Genomic DNA, 25,558 nt, shown 5'->3' on the forward strand with positions numbered 1-25,558 from the left:
ATTGTATGTGCCATCTTCAAGTTTGAAAAAAAAAACAGCTGGTGGTGGTGGTGGTGATGGTGGTAATTTAAAAGTTAGCATAGAAAATTGTTCTGCATATACATTCATTTGACTAGACGTGAGTGGGAGAGAGATATCAAAGCCATGGATAGCATCTAGACTATCTAAGATAGGTCCAAATAAAACACATTGCATCTTTTTAAGAGTTGTGACATCCTTGATAATTTTGAGTTATTTTGGTTAAATTTCAGATTTGGAACTTATTTACACAAGCTTTTTCTCCAAACACGTTAAAAAAAAAAAAAAAAAAAGTTTTCAGGGAAAACTAAAGTTGAGGTGATCACTGAATAGCACACCATTTTTTTTATTAAAAGTAAAAAAAATGACTTTGAAAATTTTCTAATGGCACTACAGCATACATGAGTTGTGTTATCTTGGTAACAAAGTGTACAAAATCGACTTCTGTGTTAAAAAAACTTAAGTCACAACATTCGATTACTTTTGACAAGAAATATACAATCACCAGACGAATAAATTATTAAATTAAATCACAAAATGGCAACTATATTATGTGCATAGCCTATCACTGCACATTCTACAGTATTTCAATTTCATATGCATTTGCTCATATCATGGATTACTTGGTATAAAAAGCAGAATTTGAAGATACTCATTTCAATTTCATAATTTCTGTAAGTTAGTAAAAAGATATTTTACATTGTTTATGCATTCGAGAATGAAACTACAACCCATCTCAGTAAACTGTTACAAATGACCATGTATGCAATGCTATGGATACTATTAAGTGTGCAAAGTTAGGTATGAAAATCTTTTCGGTTACTAGTTTTATTTCTATGTTCGACACATACACACACAGTTGATAGAATTAATATCTAACAACTCAACCAGATTTTACAATCTTAGATACAAATGTTTTCTGATAAAATTTAGCACTAGCAATTGATTTAAAAATTGTACCTTGCATCACAGAAATAGACATATTCTTTCCGCATTTTACAATTACTCAGAGACAGAGTGTGTGTTGTAACAGTTGAGTGAGGCTAACTGTGATGTAGCAAGCACAATGGAAGAAATCTGTATTTTTCTCACCAAAACATTGTATATTCCTGTACGTGTGAATCCTCTCTGACTAAAACATTGCATATTTGTCTGCTTATTTTGAAGTAAATGTTCAAGTTCACTATAAAAGCTCCCCCTTGTCTTTTTTCTTCTCCTTCTTCAGGTTTCATGTCATACATGGCAATTGCCATTGCTTGTTTTACTATAGTTAAATTGCCACTGGTATCCATTGCCATCTGAAGGATGCCCTGAGGGCATGGCTATATGACTCCAAAATGTCCTGTAAAACAAACAAAATGAATTCATTTTGAGTTTTTTATGTAATTCTTTGTGTCTAGGGACACTTTGTCAAGTTTGTGAAATACAGGTGTGGGTGAGGGTGGGGATTGATATATTATTTGTGATCCAATTCTGTTGACACAATGCATAACCTCTCATTCTTAAATTCCATCACTGGTACTCGCACACATTGTATCACACTCTCATCTCAGACTTCAATTGGTTTGCCTCGTCAAGTCCTGCGTTATTGATGAAGTGGAGTTTTGCAGGAACAGCAAGCAATCTCGTCTACATCATTTGGGACTGTTTTTACTAATTCACCAATTTCCAGTATTGCCTTTTCTACTTCTGTGCTATTGTTGATAGCCATTTGCCTCAAACGCATAGTAATCTACACATCGTCACTGGGGATCATTTCACCAAAGTCGTCCATCTCAATTATTGACATGTGTAGCTGTGTGCTATCGTTGAACAGCAGTGACTTGGAATGTATGTTAATCCATACAATCCTATATTTTGGGACTAGTTTTACGCACTCAACGATATCTAGAACTGAAGTCTTGCACTATTCGTAACGAGGGCAATGGTCAGAGTTTTTATAATAATCTACCCTTTACAATTTCAGGCTAATTTTCCAAAGTAGTTCATCAACATTTTGCTTGTCATATTATCGAAGTGCAATCACTTCAAAGCTATGATTATTCACAAATTTGCATTTAGGTACATTTTTTTCACAGTACTTCATCTCTCTCCCTTCCTTGCCTTGTCATAATATTGACTAGTAATGGCTTAAAAGCTATGGGTATTTACATATTAGCATTTAGGTACATTTTTTTCAAAGTTGTTTCATCTCCCATCATTGCCTTGCCTCGTCATGCGCTATCATTGAAGTGCAATGGCTTGGAAGTTATGGTAATTCACACCATGTCAGTTGGGACTGTTTTCTCTAATTCAACCATTATCAGTATTGCTTCATACAGGGTCATCCATTAGGCTGTGATAGATACAATACACAGTAATTGAAGTGTAGCCCACAACAGCTCTCGCCCTGATTGACACATGCTGTTGAACATGCCAATTACCACAGTCAACTGTAACCACTACATGTATGCAAGGTCATTGCCATTGCCAGATGTAGTTACATGACAGTGCCTCAATGGCAACGCAAACCTTGAACTTCACAGTATGTTACTGTTAATGTTCTAATCTCTGTGATGAACCTATACTGTTCGCCTATTAACACCGCCATCAAAGAATCAACGATCTGTTCATGATTTGAGCCAACGAAGTGAACAATCACTGACGTTGATTGACACATTTCCTTTCTACTTCATCTCTGACAATTCACTCAAGACTTTACTTTGTATTACTGTTAGAAGTGATTCCTTTAGAGCTTATCATAACATGATACTGCCTAGAGACAGTGAAAAACTAAAAACCATTTTATGAGCTGATATAAAGTAGATCGATAGATAACACACGATTTTTCCAGTTCAACTCCTGGATTATTTCTAGCTGTCTTACTTGTAAGACATATAAGCATAAGACAGAATCGGTAAGTCGTGATTGAGAACTTTTCATTTATTTTTGACTAATTCTCATGCTGTCTAACTGTATAAAACAAACACAACATGGAAGGGAGTTTAGCAGAGGATTGCCTTAGGTTTCAACCCATGGCTTAATTCAGGCTGTCTGATTGCGTACCTGTGCATTCTTTATAACAAATCATGGTATTTAGTGAAAAGTGCTTTCCATCTATATTATCGGATTAAATGTGGTCGTTTGACTCTTTAGACACACAGGTAACATGGAAAACTATTTAGCAAGAGAGTGCTTTTTGGTTTTATCCTGGGATTAATTGTCACTGTCTGGCTTTGTAGACACACATAACATTAAACAGTACTTTGTGGACTTGAGTGATATTATTAAAACTGACTATAGGGCAGATGTACAACCAAATTTTTGTTCACTTCTAAGCTACTATATCCGTAAATGTCAAATTCTTTTTAAATGCTTAAACGGATTTCAATTTTCAATCCATCTAATTTTTTGACTTTTCATCGATTTTTATTGAAGTAGTCCATTCTAACAAGGAACAGTGGCTATAATGCAGCTTGGCAGGCGGAGGATTAAATTTGAATTTGTAAGCAAGCTAGGGAGTGTAGGTCAGGGCAATGTGCATTTATAGGCAAGTTAGGGACTACAGGGGCAAGGTTGTGGACTGCATGGGCAGGATACGTTCTAAGAGTAATTGATATTACTGTATTAACTCAGGATGCAGCTATTCGTCAGATTTCATTCACTAGTCCTATACCTTCCATAAAAATTCAAAAATATGATACAGGCTTGCAAAATACTACAAGGACAACTGAAGCTTTTGTACCAAGAGAAAACAATTTTCATGTCAGGAAATATTTCAAAACACTACAATGAGTCAATCGGTAAAGAAATATCTAAGTTTGACCTGACAAAGAATTTCTCAATGATGCAACTCTAAGAAGAACAAAAATTTGAAAACTATTTGATGATTACGTTTTTTAAATAACTTTCTTCTTCATCCTTGTTTTTTCCATAGCCTTTTACTTTTTATTTTTCATATTCTCAGCCTGTACGTATTCAAATTCATTGTCAAATTCAAGTTCAAATTCACTTTCTGTAGCGTACATAATACACTTAGTGAGTCTCTTGATTCAAAAGAGATGCAATACATTCATGAAAATATACAACAGACGAATTTGACTGGAATGATGACTACACAAAATAAAACACATTACAGTTGGCTCATTTCACGAAAATTTAAATTTTTTGTAACGTTATATTTACTCTTACATTGTTGATTACAATGAAGCGTTCACTAGTCTGTTTAGTGTGCTGTTGAGACACATCGTTAGCTGGTCATACCTCCCAGCCCTCGTATACTCTGCTTGTGTTGAGAAAAATTTCATACGATTCACGTATTTACACCCCTAAAAGTCATTATCATAGTTATCCAGCACCCATGGGGTTAAATTTACATAAAACATACATAAATAACATGTAAATTAACACATCACATGGCGTACCGCGTGTATATTTACATACTGATTCATTCGAATAATGATAGTCTCACTAGTTATCATAGTTGAAGAGACTGCACGCTGTCACCGACCAGGCTATTGAGTGTAAATATTCAATTGTTACGACAGAAAGTACGACCAGCTAATGATGTATCTCGACAGCACAGTAAACAAGCTCAGCATTCACATATGGCTGTACTGAATAAAGTTTTATTCACTATACAAGTCCTCATAAAATATGAATTTCGGGTGAAAACTGAATGTAATGTTGTATGTCATTATATTGTGAAATCTTTTTACACTGAAAACAAGTAAATAGCTACATAATGTAGCAGATGTTTGGTTTAGTAACTCAACATCTGCCTAACGTACGGTTCAGTTGCGCCCATATAATTTTACATTTTAGTTCTGTATAAATATTTATAAAGCCTACAGGCTATATCGTTATAGTATCAAATAAATTTGATTGAACTATTTTGGGTTTAGTTGTGATCATATAATTTTACATAATTTAATTATGTATATGTACATTTGTAAGTCATACAGGACATATCATGTACCGGTAGTATCGAATTCACTACAAATGGTTCAACTATTTGAGTAGTCTTGTGAAAATATCAGTCATCAAGGTATTCTGAATGTAGTTCATACCATGCTTGCAAGCCATAGCACATATTTCTGCAGAAGCAACGAAATATGAAACTCTGGCTGCTTTACATTGTACCATTCAGTAGTTTGTAAAAGTAATAAATATTCATGAGCAATAACATCACGACGATCCACCCAATCAAACAACATAGTTATTCAAAACACATTTCATAATATGTACCCGATGCATGCAATGTGTGACGTTGGTTTGTCACTGAAATAAATAAATGACTTTAGAAGATGCCACTGTGAGTGAATTTCAATTTTATAGGGTCATGCCCTTGAAGCAATGGTATATTCTGACTGTATCAAGGGTGTGTAAACAGGCATAGCGTGGACAGCAAGCATGGACAGTTAGATGCACTGAACTTGCTGTGTTATGTGAACGGGTGATTCTAAAGAACTGTGTAACGTTACTAGTCTCATTAAAACCACTAGGATAACAAACATTTGAAGGAGTTCAAGAGTACAAAACAAGAATTTGGTAAATTTAGTACTTCAAAAATATGAGCACCGCACTGAGTAGTATGAGGTGCCGTGAATACAGTCCCAGGCCTGGAGTACACTGTGCTAAAGTGTCGTACAAATAGATTTGTGGTGTACATGTACATGCTTTGTAGAGTTCAGTCCAGGTTTAGTTCCTTGTAAAATCAAGAAAAGTGTCATCAACAACACTTCAATAACTACAGGTTGTGCATGAACTCGCATGAATCGGCCGGTTTCAGCTTGTTGTAACCTTACTTGTATGCATGGCTGTTGTGTAACTTGACAACTACAAACTTGTAATCTAACAGTACACAGCATCAGTCCATGCTCTAACAAAACATATTCGTTACTTCCACAGACAGGCAAGACATATAAGCAATTATCTTCTGTTCATATCATTCCAAGCTTGTCCATACGCTGACAAAATCAAATTTTGGCTACAAGAACCCAAGCCATTTTCAGTTTTCAGTGTACATATCATACTATGGCATCGTGTATCACGTGATATACATGAGACAATATGATTGGTTGTAATAATATTGGCCACTAATTAACAGCTGTAAGATCTTGTTATACATAATTGACCAATTTTCAGTGAAGATATCTTTGGTTATTTGATGAAAAAATATCCAAGCTGCAGCTAGTGCAGGTTTAAATCACCTATCTAATAACGTTAGCGCAGGCTTTGAAATTCTGGTGGCATAAACTAATTTCAAAAAACAAAATAAATCCACAATCTGCCACTAGGTGGCAGTAGTTGCTACTTGGATTACAGTAAGTCAGTGTGCGGCTCAAGCCCTTGAAAGCACCATTGGCACTATATGACCTGTGGTTGCTTTTATAGTTAGGAGAATTACCCAAGGGTCTAGCAACTAGAATGGTACTTTGTAAAATATGGACAGCCAATTTCAAGATTTTATTTGACAGTCAGATTGAAGGGTAAAGTATATCCCAACACAACACAAACTTCTGTATTACATGTATACATAGTCTAGCTGCTAGACCTTTGAGCCATTCTGCTAAGTTATAAAAGTGATCAAAGGTCACATAGCACCAAAGGCAATGTCAAGGGGATGCCTGTCTCAGAGATAAAGTCAGAGATACTGTCATCCCCCTCAGCATTTGTTTGACAACCTTCAGAGAACAGAGATCTGAGGTCTTACTACATAATGTACTATGTAAACAAATGGCATGATTTTAAATTTGCCATTGCAATTGAATCTATTCAATCGCCAAGCTACTCAGTGACTGTAACTTGTAAGTTAGCCTAAATACTAGATTTGAGTCTCTATATATGCAATGAATGTAAGAAAAAAGATGGCAGCCATGTCCCATTTCATTTTTTATGTGATATGTGCAAAAGAAATCCACACAGGGGAAAATTTTGAGCAAGATATGAAAGGTGTGTGGGGTGTGTAGGTGTGTGTGGATGGAAGTGGGTGTGGCTGTGTGGGTGGCTGTGTGTGTGTGTGGGTGGCTGTGTGTGTGTGCATGTATGTGGGTGTGTATGGGTGTGCATATTTGTGTATGTGTGTATATGTGTATGTATGCATGTCTGTGCATGTGTATGTGCACATACATGTATGTGTGCATGTAAATACTAGTATGTGTATGTGTGTACACGCATTGTCTATGTGTGTCTGTGTGAACATTATAAATGTATTGAGGCAAATGGACAAAACCCAATGAAGCAGTATCTTTCATATATGTATGTGCCAATAGTGCTAATAGGATGTTAAGATGAGAAATAGTTGCTATGACTGCATTACATTAGATTAGATTATGGCAGTGAAACAAACTACACTATATACATGTGCTACATAAGGTTACAATATTACACACATAAACAATACTATAATGCTAAATAAAATTATGGAAGTGAAATAAACATCGCTTTGCTGTATAAAATTATGGCAGTGAAATAAACAACGCTATGCTGCATAAAATTATGGAAGCAAAACAAACAACACCATGCTAAGCTACAAAAAGGTATGGCAGTAAAACAAACAAGACTACATGTACACAATGCTACATACAAGTTTGACAAGCACAACAGAAAAAACAAATACTAACTAGTTTCAGGAAAGGCTGGCTAACCATGCATGGATGACTTATTCCTTTGAGACGATGTATGACTTATCGTATGTAATGTGATAATTTTTATATGATTTCTGCCATTTGAGACCATCACCAAGAGGCAAATGAGATGAAGGAAATAATGTATGTCTCCAAAATTTCCTGGAAGAAGAAAAACCCAAATGATACGATGATCAGGAAAGTATGTCTGAATGTATGTCTGTCTGTCTGTCTGTCTGTCTGTCTGTCTCTGTCTGTCAGTCTGTCTGCCTGCCTGCCTGCCTGCCTGCATGCATGCATGCATGCATGCATGTATGCATGTATGTATGCATGTGTGTATGTGTGTATGTATGTATGTATGTATGTATGTATGTATGTATGTATGTATGTATGTATGCATGCATGCATGCATGCATGGATGCAATTTGTTTGAAATCGTAGTAGCTTCAATCACCCAGGACTTTGCCATATGAAAGATTGCATCTAGTCCTTAGTCAGCCATCCTATTTTCAAGGACAATCTCATATTTTCCTATATATGAAGTTTAACAAAGTATTTGGTGGCCATATTGGATTGTAAAATGGCATAATTTTGATAACATTTTGACCTCAATTTCAAAAAATTTGCATGGTATGTCCCTTGCTTTTTTTCTTGACTTTAACTGAGAATAGGTCTCTGGAACAAAGTAATAGCAATAATTACTACATAAGAACACATCATATTTCAATTTTAGTTTAAGCACATTGCCTTGTTTGGGGACTCACTTATTTATGATGTCACAATGATGACAAAAATAAGACAGAATGACTATAAAACTAGATTAAGATGAAATGATATATTAGAAAATAAATCGGTGTTTTGTGTTGTTGTGTGTGTAACTGTTGAAAGATGAGGTGATGTTATCATACTAAGACCAAATGAATACAAACTACCTTTTACATTAAAGATCCGATGCTGTGATTACAAAATTCTATTATCGAAATGAAACTAAATCATCTACCTTTATGGTTGTTATGGCAACATATATACCCTAGATTGGACATTTGTTTTGGATGACGGATTTCCCTAAATCATGCTATTTCGAAGGTTGGAGTCTAATTTGTTAAATTCAACATCAATTTACTGAAGATCATTTTGGTCTTTTTTTCTTTGGTCTCAAAGGATATACTTGACTTATCTAAATTAGTATATCTTACTTCACATCTACCATTTCACTGTCTTAATCTCATGAAGCATAATCTCTCAACTTAATCTACAATTAGATTCTTTATCTTTACTATCATACTTACATTATCACATTTTACAATCTTGAAATATATACTCATTTAATGTTGACCTGATAAAATCATTCAATGCATGGTTTTCTTGCAAGCAAATTCACTGAACATAGACACTACACACATGAACATTTGGAGGGTCAAAGGTTAAAACATGAGGTCAGAGGTTACAAACACAGAGCTGATTTTTACTTTGCATAAAGTATACCCACCTATTATACCCCAGTCCTAGAAATCTTCTCCAGTTTTCAAGCGGACCAAAGTCATATGGATTTTTATATATCTACAGGGTTGAAACAGAAGAAGAATATTCAAGATATCATGAAGCCATGTCACATTCAGGTTGTTTCCTATACATTTGTATACATGGCCAGTGAGACTGTGGTGAAAACACATTTTATACTGCGATGAGTGCCACAAATGCTGATATCTACAAATGCAGTAATGTTATGCACCAATCTTTACTAAATAATGTTCTTACAGTGAGCATGATTGATTGACAACTACATCAATGAAAGGTCCCAGAAAAGCATCATTTTCATGACGTCTTGTTTCATATTTGTGCAAAGTTTGAATGGGGTTATTATGCATGGCACATGACATATAGATGAATACAAGGACATTAATTGGTATATGGAAACTATCAAAGATTGCCTAAATTTCCTACAAGATGGACTATTCAAGCCGTGACATGATACTAAAACTACAGTACGTGCTACTCTTGTACAATTTCAGAACCTCAGTAAAAGCAGAGAATGAAATGGTGTGAAGAGATAAAGACATGGATTACATGTAGGTGGCTTTAATCTTTCCATTTAAATCATGTAATAAATATGTACAAAAAACAGCTATAAATTATTTCTTAATTTTTCACAGAGATGGTATTAACAAACTAAAAAGTTTTGAACAATATAATGAACTTACAAGTCCTAATTTTTTTAGTCTTTTTGTTTCACTTCTATTGATATGGGCTTCTACACTGGTTTCTCCTCTAGTTATTAATCTGACATGCCACATAGTGAGTGCACCCAATGCAACCACAACGCCAGAACATAAGAAGAACTCCAGCAGGATACAACTGTGGAAAGTCTTATCGAATAAAGTCACATATCTTATCACTTCTGCTCCGGCCTCTTCATTAATATTGGAATGTTCCTAGGGAATTGAATAAACAAGAATTTAACAAAACTGTGATGGGGGGGACAACACATCAATGTTGTCTGACTCACAGAGGTATTTCATAAATAATACTGACAGTATATTGAGCTTCAGGGAAAGTTATCTGTGATGATTATGAAGTCCAGTAAAGTACTGAGAACAGTAGTACGGTATTCATAGCTAACAATATGACACCGTCTAAAGGCTCTATTATACAGTTAGAAACACATTTGATGATGTGACACATTAAGAGAACTTTGCTGACTTGATTTCCATATCAATTACTAAACTCAGAAAAATTAGACATAGAATGAAAATGTTACCCTATGGATATGAATACAGTAAGTTCTTTAATTATATGCATAGACATGTGGTTTGTTGATGAAATTGAAAACATAGAAAATTGAAGAGTTATGTCCAATATGAAGTACATGTATCATGATCAGATAACTTCAATATAATACATTGTAGCCTGTAAATTACAATTCTGGCAAACAACACCATTCCACCTACTCATGGTTCCAGTGAAATTGGTTATTTCAATATATATTTTTTTATGTTTCCCAATTGAATTGCTGTAACGAGGCTACACAGGCTATCAAAGTTTACTGCAAATGAACATCACAAATGACCAGACACCAAGGATGGATAGTAGTTTGTTTTACACACTGAATACAGGATGGGTGGAATAGTTTATATTGAACACGTGGATATTACAGCTTTTAAGGCGCCATGACAGGACACATATTTGCATTGCTACGTGGAAAGAAATGCTAGTTAATGCCACAGAAATGGAGCATGATGGATAACGATAAAGGGAAATATTGCTGGAAGAAAATACTGCCTATCTGAAAGTTAAATGACAAACAAATCCCTTCCAATCTGCTAAAGCTATTTATTGCATTTGGCTAGAAAATTTTGCTTCCTCTAATCATGTTGCATCCTGGGTAAAATGATGACAACTCATTTTTTGCTTTCTTACTAAGCATGCTAAGGGGTCAAATCAGATGATCACATTGCACCCTGGGAAAAATGATGACAACTCATCATTTTTGAGTTTCTTTACTAAGGGATCAAATCACATAACATTGTATCATGGTAAAAAGGTTCACAACTTCCAACTACATAAAATGAGATGTGATTGCATTGCCCAGTTGACTTATGAAACATTTTAGTCCAAACTCTTCTTTGTTTGTGAACTCATGAAAGCCATCTTATTTCTCATTTTTTTCTCAAATATTCAAACATTATTTCACCCTTAATTATTATTATTTCTTTAATTCAGGCCACCAAGATGTCCCATCAAAATATAAAAAACATAGACACAAAGAAAGAGACAGATAAAATAATATTAAACTAGCAAGTATCTTGTACTATACATGACAATCCTATACTTTCTCCAAAAGATTGAACGAAAGTATGTATCAGAGTCTATGCAGATTCGAATTAAAGTATTGTGGCTCTCAACAATACGTCTGTTAAATGTATACAGCAACTTTCGGTGGAGCGATGAAAAATTCATAATATCACTGGATACACAGATATTACTAATGCTGACTGCACCTCTTAGGTCAAATACTAATCGCATTGTGTTATGCAGAAATGCAGAAATATCTTCATTAGCCCAATTTCAGTCAATTTAACATTTTGGAATTCACCCAGAGGTGACTGAAAGTGAACACACGATTTCTATCAGTCACCTGGATGGTACAATCTCTTTTCAGGTACTACGCATTGGTACTCAGGTACATGAAGGTATATTACACACACAGTTGGCTTTGACCTCGAATCTGAATATACCCATACACATATACACGTATGATGGAAAATACAAATCTCTAACATATATACATATATTCTAAGTTAAGAGTTTAAAGACTTGATATTTGTTATACATGTAAAATATTACATCATTGTATTGTTTATAATTTATATATTAAACAATGATGTAATTTGTCAGGTTTGATATGTCAATTGCAAGGTGTGACCTTTTGAAAATGCAGCAAAAAATTGCACACTAAAAAGTGTAAACTCAGCTTGTGCCCATTAAACGATCAATTTCTTGTGAAAGGCTGAAATATGAGCACACTTTAATAGTGAAAAGAAATGAAACGTGACAAGGTCAAACTCTGGTTCAGCAGTTTTAAGTAGATCGTGATAATGTATGAAAGGTGTTCATTTTCTCCTTGAAATAACTGCATCAGAATATTTGCGAATGGAAAATTCAATGCACTGAAATTGCATGAATGTTTATAAGTGTCCGTAAAGCCTTCAGTTTATCGTCATAGATATCAAAATGAGTGCTAGCATTTAAGCACAAAGATGAAGTGAGTGAAGAGTTCAAATCCTTAAGTAAAGAGTTCAAATCCTTAAGCTAATGTTTGTCACTCAAATGATACATCAGTTCTTCAATTAGCTCCTCCAAGTAATTGAATAAAACTGCTGTTACAGTAAATGACTAAAAGACTCCATGTTTTCAACAAGATTTTCTGACAGCAGATCGGCTAATTTGCATATGATTCGAAAATTTTGTAAGTTGATAGATTACTGTACTTTAGCTGATAAGATAGAATAAAGGCCTGTGTCCTATAAACTCTTTGAAGGGGGGGGGGGGGGGATTTAGAATGTAGTTCTTCAGAATTAACCAATAAAAGTGATTCCATTTTGACAAACTGATTTATATCGATGCAAATGTTTATCAGGTAAGTAAGCTGAAGTAACGGAGAATATATTGTTCAGAGAGAAACATTAATGCTGAATAATTAAATCATTGCATAATCAAGGTCCATAGTAGCTGGATCGAAACGTCGCATTCGTTTCCAATTTACCGTTCCAAAGTTACTGTCCTAAGCTGAGATAAGTTTAGAACCAAAATATATACATTCACTAATAGTACAAATAGATTGAAAATTCATCATTGTATACACTACATTAGTCACTCATTTTTTAAGCTGATGATTGACAGGAGTACCACCACCACCACATCATGTAGTCTACAATACTACATGGTACTATAGTTGCTTACAATTTTATAAATATCATTGCCTCCAACAAATGTGTTAGTGATGGAGATATATGAAAGTATTCCACAGCTGTGGTTTTTGCAAAATCATCCCGTCATGTGATCAGTGATGACAGATATATATAGAGTTCTCAGATACCAAAATTCAAATATGCCATATTCTGATTCCCAGTCTTGTAGACATTTTCAAAAAGTATCACAAAGAAGGCACCCCAGATTAGGAAACATCCTGTTTAATAAATCACACAACAATGTATGAGACAGTCACTAAAATGTGTTCCTGATACCTACTTCATCTGAAACAAAATTAGTAAAAAAAAAATTTGGACTGGTTGAAAATGCACAAACTTTCACCATGGAATGTATATTTTTCTTTTCAAAGGAGGCTAACAGTGCTCGACTGTCATGGCCTTCACTTCTGGTGTCAAAGTTCCTTCCAAACAGCACTCCTAGTGGACAAACTATAAAATCTTTTGTCTTTCTTAAAACCAGAATATGGCATTTTGCAAAATTCATCTTTTGTAGACAAAGCTGTAATAAATCTACCGATTTACTGTTTTTTTTATACCCCTGTAAACTTTCATATTTACCTTACTACAAAATTCTGTAAATTTTTTTATCTGAACTGGTTCCTGGAGAGTGCCTAAAGTGTGCATTAGTGAGTCTGCATTGCAATGAACTATAATGTCATACAAAAGATGTATTGTTACTGTACTATAGATTACTTGCCTTGGTGTGCACACATACTAGTGGTATTTTCACTGTAGTGTGTAATACCGAAAACATTATTGCATACCTGCATGATCACGCTGTATGATTTTTGTGATATTTATGGAAATCTGCCATTTCAGATAAACATATGTAATAATAACAGAACCCCATGCCATGCAAATTTCAGTGTGAGTACTCATATCAGGGGTACTTGCATTCACTAAGCTCATGAAAGTATGGGCACAGAGAACACGGCAAGTACTCATGCAAATACCCCGAGTACACCACACTTGCACTCACGTGTCTTGAAGTTCTGTCATATTATTGCCTACATATTTTCCCATTTTTTTCTTTCCTTCATGAAATAAGTGAAAATAGCTGGAAAATGTTCAAGTTTCTAGTATCCCGGTACATATAGCAATCTCACTGTAATGATAGGTACCCAGAGTCTGTAGAGTTCTGTGATCGATATTAATAGCATTTGTAGTAAGAATAAAACAAACAATACAGGACAGAAAGCAGTAAGCTATACAACACCATAGGAAGAGATGAGGAATTTATCTGACGACAAGAAAATGGAAGCAATAATAAGCATACATTATTATGGCAGGGGGAACATCGCTACAATGGGTTTGAGGTAAACAGAGACAAACACCAAGTTTTAACAAAAGCATCTATGAAGCTTTTATGCACGATAAAATGGAAATTTCACACCAGTTTGGATAATTTACTTACGAAACAAAATTCTGGCAACGACCTCATAATATCCTGCTACCTAATAATTAACTTTTCATGTATCAGTGTAAATTCTGGAGATTTAGCACACAAATACTTCCTAGGCAATAGATATATATTTAAATAGAAATAAGTTTTCATAAAAAACACAGTCCCCCTCAGATACAACAGCTATAATAGTGCATCAAAGAGTCTTAAGTATATGGCATATGTGATAGCTTACCAAATTTTTGGAACAATCCGTAATGTGCTGATGGAAAGTGAACTATGGCGGTGAGAAATTTGGGTTTTGAACTTGAGTGCAAATTATCCTTATACAATGTTAACAGACACAAGCAGGCCAAGGTCAAAGTTCAACTACATGGCCCTATATCACTGCCTCATTTTGAATAGTGTTGCACTGTGAAAAGTTGGTAATACACATTCAGGAATAAATGGTTGATTTTAACCATTACCAGCTGATATTCAGTATATTTTCTTTGAAAACCAAGGACGGATCAAAAATATAGTTCCAATGATCCCATGTTAGTATACATGAGTGCATTGTCTGAGGCATAAGCTTATCTTCAATGTTATCGGCTATCTAATTTCCTTTATGAATGAAGAGCAAAAGATTACATGAGGGAATGAATTTTGATGGCTCCCCAGTGAGTGAGCCACACACTCCAGATAGGAAACACAACTTCTTCTAATGGTGGATGATACCATTATTATTCTGGGATATCAACCACCAATATGCAGTAACATACAGATTTGTCACTGCAAATATGTTTGTCATTATGCCAAATTTGCATATCTTGCAAAACAAATTGACATGCATCTGTCTTATAATGTATGTCACCTTTGTACCAGGTTTGATTGAAATCAGATTTTGCATGTCAGAGAAATAACATAATGGACAGACAGACACATGGACAGACGGATGCACAGACGGATGGACAGAACCCATTGTAATAGCCCCTCGGGGGGGGGGGGGGGGGGGGAACTAACAACTACAGTACATATTACTTCTGAATCAATAGTTGCTACGCTGTCATGACTTCCATGGGGACAAAGTTATATATAGATGCTTGAAATGTGAACAAAATGAACATTACGAGAAACATGCACAGTACATGATCACACTGAAGTATGGCAACCATGTCACCAAGATGATGAAAAATGGTTTCAATTGTTTTCTTGAAAAAAACTAAATGTTCGCCAAGTCACATATGTGAGTGACCAGCTGGCAAAAAAAACTTATGATGCATACAATGCATCTGGGTATCTTTGTCAGCATTTTTACTTAGCTGGAAAATGTAAAAAGGGGGATACCTCATGTTGATGTTTGGACACAGGATTCAAAGACCAGATTCCATGCAGAAAACCTCCTGGGTGCTGAAAAGTCTGCCAAAATGCCAAAGCCTGTAGCAAGTCACAGTGAGAGAGAAATCAAGATGCCAGGACAGGTTAGAGGAAAAAAGTGAACTTAGCCACCCTTATACTATTACTACCACCACCATCACCACTTGGTTAGAGAGGAGGAGAGGGAGAAGACGACAGGCCTTGCATTATCACCTCTTAAGACAGTGCTAAAATGTTTGTATTGTTATTCTTGTAATAATTTTACACAAAAATGACTGCAATTTACAACTTTATTTTTGAAGATGTTGTTGATTCAACCGGTATGAAAGAAACGGTGATACTGATCTGTAGATCCATGTTTGGAAGATTTAGATTTCATCACACACTCAGTCACACTACATACCCGCCTCACTTTGTGACATTAGAATCAACTGACTGATTAGAGTGAACATACCAAGTACCATCCATATTATCTCCTCCATGTTCCATACAATGTTTGAGACTTTGATCGAACCCCAATCTAATGGACAAAATTATCAATGTATGGAAGAACAGGCGATATGCTGTCACGTTGTAGTTTTCTGATGTCATATTATCCATTCCGAACTTGTTCTGTTTTAATGGAACCTCTAAAACCCAGTAACAATTGCAGACATCTGTTATCTTCATCAGGGACAGAACTTGATAACTACACAAATAACAGATGTCACAGTGCGGGTAAACTTAAGAAATTCTGCATCCTCGCTGAATAGCATTATAGTAAACATCTGATAACTGTGGAGGGTTGAACAGTCATGAAGACCATCTTTCAGCACTAAGTACGAGACAGTGATTTTATTTCTTGTTTCAATTTTTGATACATTTGTTTTTGTGTAACTGCATTAGAGGGTGATACTAAGGTTTTTTAGCATTACCATAGTTACTCTTTTCAGTGCTTAGCTCTACATCATTGAAACAATCCAGGCTTGCAAAGTTGATATCAGGTGCAAAAATTAAAAGGGCTTTAACATTATGTAGAAAAAACAAAACATAATAATAACCATTATTCACAAACTACATGAAGCCATGGAGAAAACCAGAAAAGCTGTTTTTTTCCCTTTTATGGTACACATTTCCTTTTTCGTACAAACACATTTATCAAGGGTCTAGTGTGATTGTGTTTTCACTGATGTGAACATCATGCAACTGTCTTAAGAGGCAGATAATGCAGTGGTGTGTTTTAGAGAGGAAAGACACACTGTGGGAGTCAAAACAGGATAAAACCAGCATCACACTGCAATTTGACATGCATTCACTTCTAAAGGGGAATATAATTACAAGATTACACATCTAATTGCTAATATTACAGGTATACAGCTTACAGTTTAATTATTGCAGTGAACACTACTTCCTACCTTGTTTCATTATGTCAAGCGATACATTTTCATACACATTCCAGTGTGTGTGTGTGTGTGTGTGTGTGTGTGCGTGTGTATGTGCATGTGTGTGATGTTGTCACTCACCAAGTGTCACCACAGACTTGTGTTAGTGCTAAATAGAAAGCCAAGCTTAGAGAAATACTTCCCACAGATGTACTGTCTTGACATCACAAAATTAATGACAATTTGACCCAGTCAAAGGTCAAAGACGTTTCCATTACTCCATTCATATGAATAGAAATCAACCTAACTGCCAATTACTAATACTAAATTGGGCTGAGGTTGAATTGTGTTCACCTCCACATTCAATTAGACAACTGAGGGGTGTGTGCAGTATTAGGGTGTGGGTGGAGTTGTCTGTGGGCATGTATGTATGTTTGTATGTATGTATGTATGTATGTATGTATGTATGTTTGTATGTATGTATGTATGTATGTATGTATGTATGTATGTATGTATGTATGTATCTGTCTGTGAGGGTGCAATGTGACGATGTGGGGTGTTGTGCTGTGTGTCTATGGCTGGTTATAGTTGAGTAGGTGAGTATGGGTGTGTGCATGTGTGTACACTGTACATGTAATTAGTCTCTGCAGTGTTTCAAGTAGGTCAATACAAAAGCTGTTGCAGAAAGTACAAAAAAGAAATCAGCTAACTGAAATCATACTATGGAAATCCCTGGTCTACATGTACACATAGTCTTATTCCAGTGGTTGTCATACCATATTCCATACTGGATACACAAAAGACAAAGTGTTTGACTATCTAAAGATACATAGGACCCCTTGCACAGTGTAAATACCACTTGAACTAAGAGGCTTGAAGAACACACTAACTGTCTTTGCATTCATGCGTGTGAATACATCTATCAATAGTCACATTTTTCTATATTCCATGTAAAAAATCCAACTTACTCAAATTACCTGCAACCATAGACCGTGGAGTTTCAGTCCACAGTCTATGTTGCTACAAACAAGCACTACATTTCTGATACTCAGTAAATGGTACATTATATGTCTGATATTGTATTACTACTGAGGTGTTGTCTATGATATATGATATACTGTAGTGTAAGACAACATATTTGAGAAGAAAACTTTCATATTGTTAATGTTAATGTTATATGAGTTTAAAGTGTAGTGCTTGGATCAAATGACATAATGTAGCCATGACTTTATTTTGTAATGAGAATGGCCATGGTAACTTTCCTATAATTTCTCTCGTTTTAGTTGTTATTTGATTTGATCCAGTGGTAACAACAGTACTTTGAATTTTAGAAGAATGATAAGTTTCTTTCAAATTTAGATATTGCTATTAGTACATACACACCTCATACTGGTTTGGACAAAGATTTCAGAGGTTGACATTTTAGAAAGCAACTCTATGCTTGGGTCACATCGCATGACTACCTCAGTATTGTCCATGATATCAACCTCCAACTTTGTCATCAGTTGATACATAAACAAACAGTCCCAAGTCGCTACAATATCACTGAAAATATATCTCACAACTTACTTTATTGAATAAGGAAAGTCTATTACTGACAATAAATTTATAACCAGTAACTAGATTACCATAAAGTTACATATAAGCACTGAGTAGGTAAGACTATGGACTTAATGAAAGGTTAAAATATCAACTTAGCTCTTTGAAGCCTAACACCCTACATAGGATGTATGTTAATTATATAGAGTTACAGAAACCAAGTCATTGAAGGGTTAATCATAGTCGAAATTGCAACAATCACACATGTATACTAGCACAAGGCAGGTCAGACTTGAGGTTGGCAGACAGGCTGACAAATTGGTTATATTTTAAAAACTGAATTACCAGAAGTTTACAGATACAGGCATGGGGTAAAGGTGGGGACTTGGGGTTGATGGACAGGCTGGCAAATTGGCTACACTTTAGAAATAACCACAACTTTACATACAGGCATGGGGTGTACATGGGGCTTGGGGCTGACAGACAGGCCAACATATCAGTTACACTTTAGTTACAGCATTATCACAAGTTAATTACAGATACAAGCATTGAGGTACTTGGGACTTGGGACTGATAGACAGGCTGAGAAAACAGTTCCACATCAGTAACTGAATTACCACAAGCTTACATTTGTACACTCACAGAGACAATTATGGTATAGGAACATGTACTAGGTGGGGTTTTGGACTGAAAAACACCTGTCCAATCAGTTACACTGACTTTAACCAACTACCAAATCTACCACAGACTTACAGGTATTTACATGGCAGGTTTTTAAGGCTGCAAAAATTGACTTAAAAACTTAACTCACCTTAGGTTGGTACTCCAATCCCTAAAACAGGAAAAAAAAGAATAGAGTTTTACTTAATGTGTATAAAATTAGTTGCTGCTTTGTTTTTAAAAAAATACAGTAAGCAAATATTATATTCTGAATCTACACACAAATGTATGGTGAAGTATTCATTTTGCCAAATACATAAAGTCAGAATTCTCCATTGATATGACTCTGGTAATCAAGGCTCCAGTTTACTATACTACACCATACACCCTACTTATGTACAGTTTATGAATACACATAAGCAAACTAAAACTATTGTTGTTCAATGTGGTAGATTACACCATAGACACTCCACATAGGGTCTATGATTTAATCACTCTATGATCAAGATAGTGCAAACACTGGATGTGCAAAAACAGTACGCTGCAAGTTTATGGAAATAACTTTCAAACAGCTGCCCTACTGAGACTATAAACCAATGGCCATTTAATACATTATCACTGTTGCATCACTATATTGTGACAACAGTTTTAGTTTGTGTCTATCTTAGTAAACCGAGAATGTAATAATTACCAAGCCATTACAAGTTATATACATTCACTTGCATTGTTTTAGTTAACTTAATTAAAATATCGAGCCCTGTGATATAATAACTAAAGAGAAGCACTATATGAATAATCATGAATTATTAGCAACAGGTACAACCAATAACATGTGTTACTATGCAATACAGGGCTCAAAATCAATTTTTTTTTCTTTGGTAGTCACATTGGGTTACTAGTTTCTGAAATTGGTAGTGCAAGGAAGGTGACAATGCAGTAGTCTATTTTCCTGAACTGAAAAGAGAGTACTCCATAAGCATGGAAATATCTAGATCTCTGTTATTGAAATGCCTTTATGTCTCTAGGGCTTCTGTTTTCTAAATTATCACACAATTGGCCTACCAGCTTCAAATTGTGGTAGCCCCATGGCAAGAATGGGTGGTCTGTGGACCTAGGACTACCATTTCTTTTGAGCCCTGAATACCATCTTGGCAACACTTCCCCAGCAGTGACAAAGTGAAGCCAGGAGGTGAAGATGAGCACTGAAAATATGGAATCTTATAGTCTAGTTTTTATACATGCAAACTTGGGTTTATAGTTTGCATTATACAACCAATGTTTTTATTAGGGGTGGTAAGTAGGATATGTAAATTTCACCGAGTTCCAATGGTATTTTACCAGGGTTTTCCACAAAAGTAGTATGAATGAAATCTTTCCAAAACATTTTACCAGGACCCCCATCCCCACCCCCCATCCCCTTACTAGAGATCTTAAACCTTAACAAAGACTCTGCTAACAGAAGCTCTTCTTACAACTTATTGAAAAATAGAAATTAAGTGGTGAATCTATTGTTACATTGTCATATTTAGTGGTGTAAAAATATAGAATAAGATTGAACAACTTCATTTATACTTACAGGAGTATCAAAGAATTCTTGATAAAATAGTGGCCATGCTGAGATACTAACATAGACTGTACCAATCCACATAAATATACAAAACTGTAGGAAATACCTGTGATTATAATGACCAACACAGTTATTAAGCCATGCTGTATTACCTTGGTCAAGGAAAAGATGTCATTACAAACTAACACTTCTAGAGTGATAATCTTTGTTTATTCATTCTTCATCCAAGAATGATATAGGATTTGAAGAAACAAATTAAAGTGGATGGGTTATAACAAGATTCTCAACTCTAAAGGTTTTTAAAACATTGACTTATTTTCACCCTCCTCACAGAGCACCATCAGGTCAGCAAAGGTATTCAGTGTGACTATAGCGTTTTGATTTCATGTTCACATTGTGATAGTTTTGGTCAGTCACATGTGTATGATAATAACATTGACACCTTGTAATAAACAGGGGGGAAACTTTTTATCTTTGTATATGTGTTCCCCTGGTATTGTTCACTACTTATAGTACAGTGTATATGTAATGTTTAATACCCCTGCTATTATTCACTCACTGCAATACAATATACATATATCCCCTGGTATTGCTCAACACTTATAGTACAGTGTACACATATAAATACCCCTGGTATTTTCACTCACTGCAATACAATATACATATCGTCGCATCAGTGCAGTAAGGTCATATCTGCTATGCTATACAACCTTACTGCACTGATGCGACAACATATCCCCTGGTATTGTTCACCACTTACAGTACAGTCTACATGAATAATACCCCCTGGATTTGTTCACTCACTGCAGTACAATATACATATACCCCCTGGTATTATTCACCATCTACTATACAGTATATATCCCTTATACAAAGGATACGACAATGGTGGTCCATCTTGAGTACACATCTATTACATACACTACAATGATGGGTTCGAGGTGGTTTTGGTGATAGACACTTTCTGCACACAGATGTAATGCCTATACTTTTTAGATTACCCTGCAAGACAGAAACATTTCAACAAATATCAAATATGTTCAGTGTGTATCCTGCATAGACAACATCCTGTTTAGCACTTTCCATGGAGTGTAGTGTATATAATGTTCTCTGTTTGATTTATTTTGACAGATGTAAGGCTTGCGAGTGCTCTAAGGTCTAGCACTGATCCACCAAACCATTTCATCAAAATGATCAAACTTGAAACCATTTATAACATATGCCTGCGGGCATGCCTAGTGGTTGCACATCGAGCATGCCTGGTGGTTGGTTGCACATGGTATGTTCTGCATTACAAGAATCATTTGGTTTGTTCATATTAAGTTCTGACAAAGCTATATTAATATTACAAAGAGGCGTTTACTCTAAACATGTTTTCACAAATTCTCACTTCCAATACTTATTTCATATTTTGATGTAGAATCAGGCATGGGTGGAATTGTGGTCATATATGGTGGTCCACCATTGATACAAATCAGATGTATGGTACTGTGTTAGGGGGTCTAACCATAATATCATTTTAAATCTAAAACCAACTCCCTAGCTTACCAGTTACAAACACATGTGTCTATTGTACAGTCAGTTTTCTACTTTCCTGCCCATAGAAACCAAAGTTCTAAACACAACTGTTGGTAGTTGTACAAAACACAGCTGATGTCATAGTAATTAAGTTTTTGGCCTTAATTTTCACTGCACAGTCAGAATCGTTAACAGCATTATTTTCTTGTTAAAGAATTGGCAGCAATGCAGTGAAATTTGTCAGGTCAAGAATAACATATAGTTACAGTTGACAGTGGCCAATTGCCTACAGGAAAATATAAGGAATTCATAAAACTGTTGTAAAAAATATATCACAAAACAGTTCTATCAACAGTCTACCAACATTCAGTCAAGAAATGTTGGCCAGAAAAAACATGTATTGTTATGCAAATTTCTTTTAGCTTGGACAATCCAAAGGGTGGCCCCACTATCACCAATCACGAATCACCTTGGGTGACCCGCAAACACATCCCACCCAAACTTCCCCAATCCTCCCCCACCCACCCCACCCCTCCCCCACCCAAGTCTCAGTGACACTCTAATAATGACATGTTGAGAGAGAAAAAATACAACAATATATATAATAACAAGACAGTGGTCAACATATCCTTACCTCTGGAGGCTTTCCAGGTAATGTTGTCACCCCCTTGTAGTAATGAAAAATTATATTCATTAACAAATAATGTCCAAATATTAGATGAAACAAAACCCAGTGTACACCACATGTAAATACATAGGGTAGAATATAGACATAGAATATCATGACTACTGTAGTAGTAAGACACACCACTAGGACAACAAAGACCTGTGAAAATACAAAGATAAACATCCATGGTTAGCGTGGGTATTCTGGTACTGATAAAAGACTCATTGTTGGAAGAATTAAGTGCTTTGAATTACATCTTTTGGGCTGGGCTTACTTTATTCACCTGCTATTTGTGTTTGGTGTATGTGTATTCCAACATAGTCTTTGGGTTCAACATTTACATGTATTTACTTGAATGTGACTAGTTTGCTAGCTGTAGACTGTGGCACCATGGAGGTGTGTTCCTACCTCCAAGGTGGCACATACTACAAATAATATTCAGATTTGTTTCCAATACTTCAAGATCTCTCGAGTATTTTGCACTCATACAAATAGACAGCCCACTGTTCTCTGTACAGAGAATAACACTTTGTGTTATTGATAATTTGGAACAAAATTATTAATATTATGATATTATTGCATTATTATGCAAATATGTACATTTTGTTTCTGTTATATATCAGGGTTGCTAGGAAACAGCAATCTATGATGGCAAGGTGTGAACCTTCTCTTGTTATCACTTTATACATGTAGTATGTATAAAAACCTCTTGGCAACCATCCATCTGTTGTCAACCTGAATGCAAACCTTGTGCTATGACTCCAACTATCCTCAATTATCTGTATTAATGAGAAACAATTTACTTTAAGTCTGCCATAAAAATGTAGCATTCAAGGCCAGTCAATTTTACAAATGTATCATTTCAATTATGAGTTTACTCTATACCGATGATACATGTAAGTGACTTTTTTAAGACTAATACGTAACTAGTAGTATCTTTACCACACATGAAATGGTGATGAGAAGATATTAAGGCTGATACAACATGACAACTGTTGTCATTGAAACAGATTTCAATACCAGTATTTTTTATCCAACTGTGATTGATTCACATTATGTTTAAAATACAATTTCTGGTAAGGCTAAAACCTTTAACATAGACTAAAAGACTTTTTTATCAAACGCAACTTTAAAGTGGCCATCTGGATAAGCAAATATTTATTTATGGATTTCTAATGTATCACACAAGTTTATTACGGCTTCCTACTTGAATAATCAATGTGAAACAACATTGACTAAGTCTGTGTTTGTAACTGATTGCAAAAAGTTATAAGATGTGGAAAAAAATATTTGTTATTGTACGTACAATAACAAAGATCTTACACACTTATTAATCTTTTGCAATTTATTGAGTTACAAACAAGGACTTGGCATATGTTGTTCCATATTGATTTTTCAAGTAGGAAGGCATAATGAGATTGTTTTATGAAATCCAAAATAAATATCCAGTCATCATCCATATGGTTACTTTATCAATATCAAGTCCATTGTAGTTGGACTGACTGCAGTGTCTCATGACAAGCTCATTCATACAATTTGGTTAGATTAGAATCGATTCTGAATGGGGTATGTGTGTGTGTGGGGGGGGGTGTAGTTTTTTCCCTGTGCTTTCAATGCAAATATTATGTGAAATGTTGCTGGTCATCAAAGCAATTTAAGGCAAGTGTAGATCAATGTAAACTTGAGGAATCAGACAATCGTATTAATTTATATTACTATTTTTGTCAGATCCCAACAAGTTCGTTTGGGTCTCAACACCTAATGTAAAGATTGCTTTAAACACAACATAACAATACTCCCCAGTATGAGAAAATTATCATCTATTGTACAGTCAACACACACACTCTAAAATGTTGCAAGAGTTACGTAGTGCAAAAAAAATAACAGACATGTAGTACTCACAGGTCCAAGGCGTCTGACAACACTGTCAACAATAAGAATAACGGGCTGCATTGCAGTATCAAGACACAAACTACTGGACGAAAATGCATTGGAGTATAACGACTGTGCTGTTAAACACACGACGTCCACGCGTTGACGCATCTTTGTGCATAGACGAGGCATATTCTTTTACGAAGAAAAATTGCTAAAACTGTTCGATGTCGAATAGCTATCAACAAATAACGGTACACTGAAGCTTTACTATCAATGTCACCTCCATTGTTGTCCGATTTATGGACGGAAATCACTTCCTGGCATGAGAGGACAATTTTCCATGTTTAACGGCGATACTCTATATTCAAATTCTTCAAAACAACTTTAGTACTGTACTTAACACTTTCCCTTTGTTGGTTTAGGAAACAGCTATCGCAAATAATGAACTGGGCGAATACAATCACGTGTAAACAGAGATTTCGGTACAGGTTTCAGACGA

General features: G+C 35.3%; 1 protein-coding gene across 1 annotated transcript; it reads right to left on the reverse strand.

Moving 5' to 3' along the window:
* Positions 1–304: 304 nt before the first annotated feature.
* Positions 305–25,558, reverse strand: LOC144446600 (palmitoyltransferase ZDHHC16-like). Its single transcript, XM_078136401.1, has 9 exons — positions 25,087–25,558; positions 23,152–23,343; positions 21,881–22,001; positions 21,009–21,142; positions 19,584–19,604; positions 15,843–15,932; positions 9,827–10,057; positions 9,115–9,185; positions 305–1,360 (listed from the first exon to the last, which is right to left on the reverse strand). Exons 1-9 carry the CDS (start codon positions 25,246–25,248, stop codon positions 1,252–1,254), a joined length of 1,131 nt encoding a protein of 376 aa, XP_077992527.1. The 5' UTR covers positions 25,249–25,558; the 3' UTR covers positions 305–1,251.

The sequence above is a fragment of the Glandiceps talaboti genome, chromosome 15 (genome assembly GCF_964340395.1).
Source record: "Glandiceps talaboti chromosome 15, keGlaTala1.1, whole genome shotgun sequence".
NCBI classification, from domain to species: Eukaryota; Metazoa; Hemichordata; class Enteropneusta; family Spengelidae; genus Glandiceps; species Glandiceps talaboti.

Coding starts and splice junctions, on each gene's coding strand:
- LOC144446600 (XM_078136401.1), bottom strand. CDS start 25,248: ATGCCTCGTCTATGCACAAAGATGCGTCAACGCGTGGACGTCGTGTGT. Junction 19,605..21,008: donor AAGAATTCTTTGATACTCCT/GTAAGTATAAAT, acceptor TTCCTGTTTTAG/GGATTGGAGTACCAACCTAA. Junction 10,058..15,842: donor TGTCCAAACATCAACATGAG/GTATCCCCCTTT, acceptor TCAATTCCCTAG/GAACATTCCAATATTAATGA.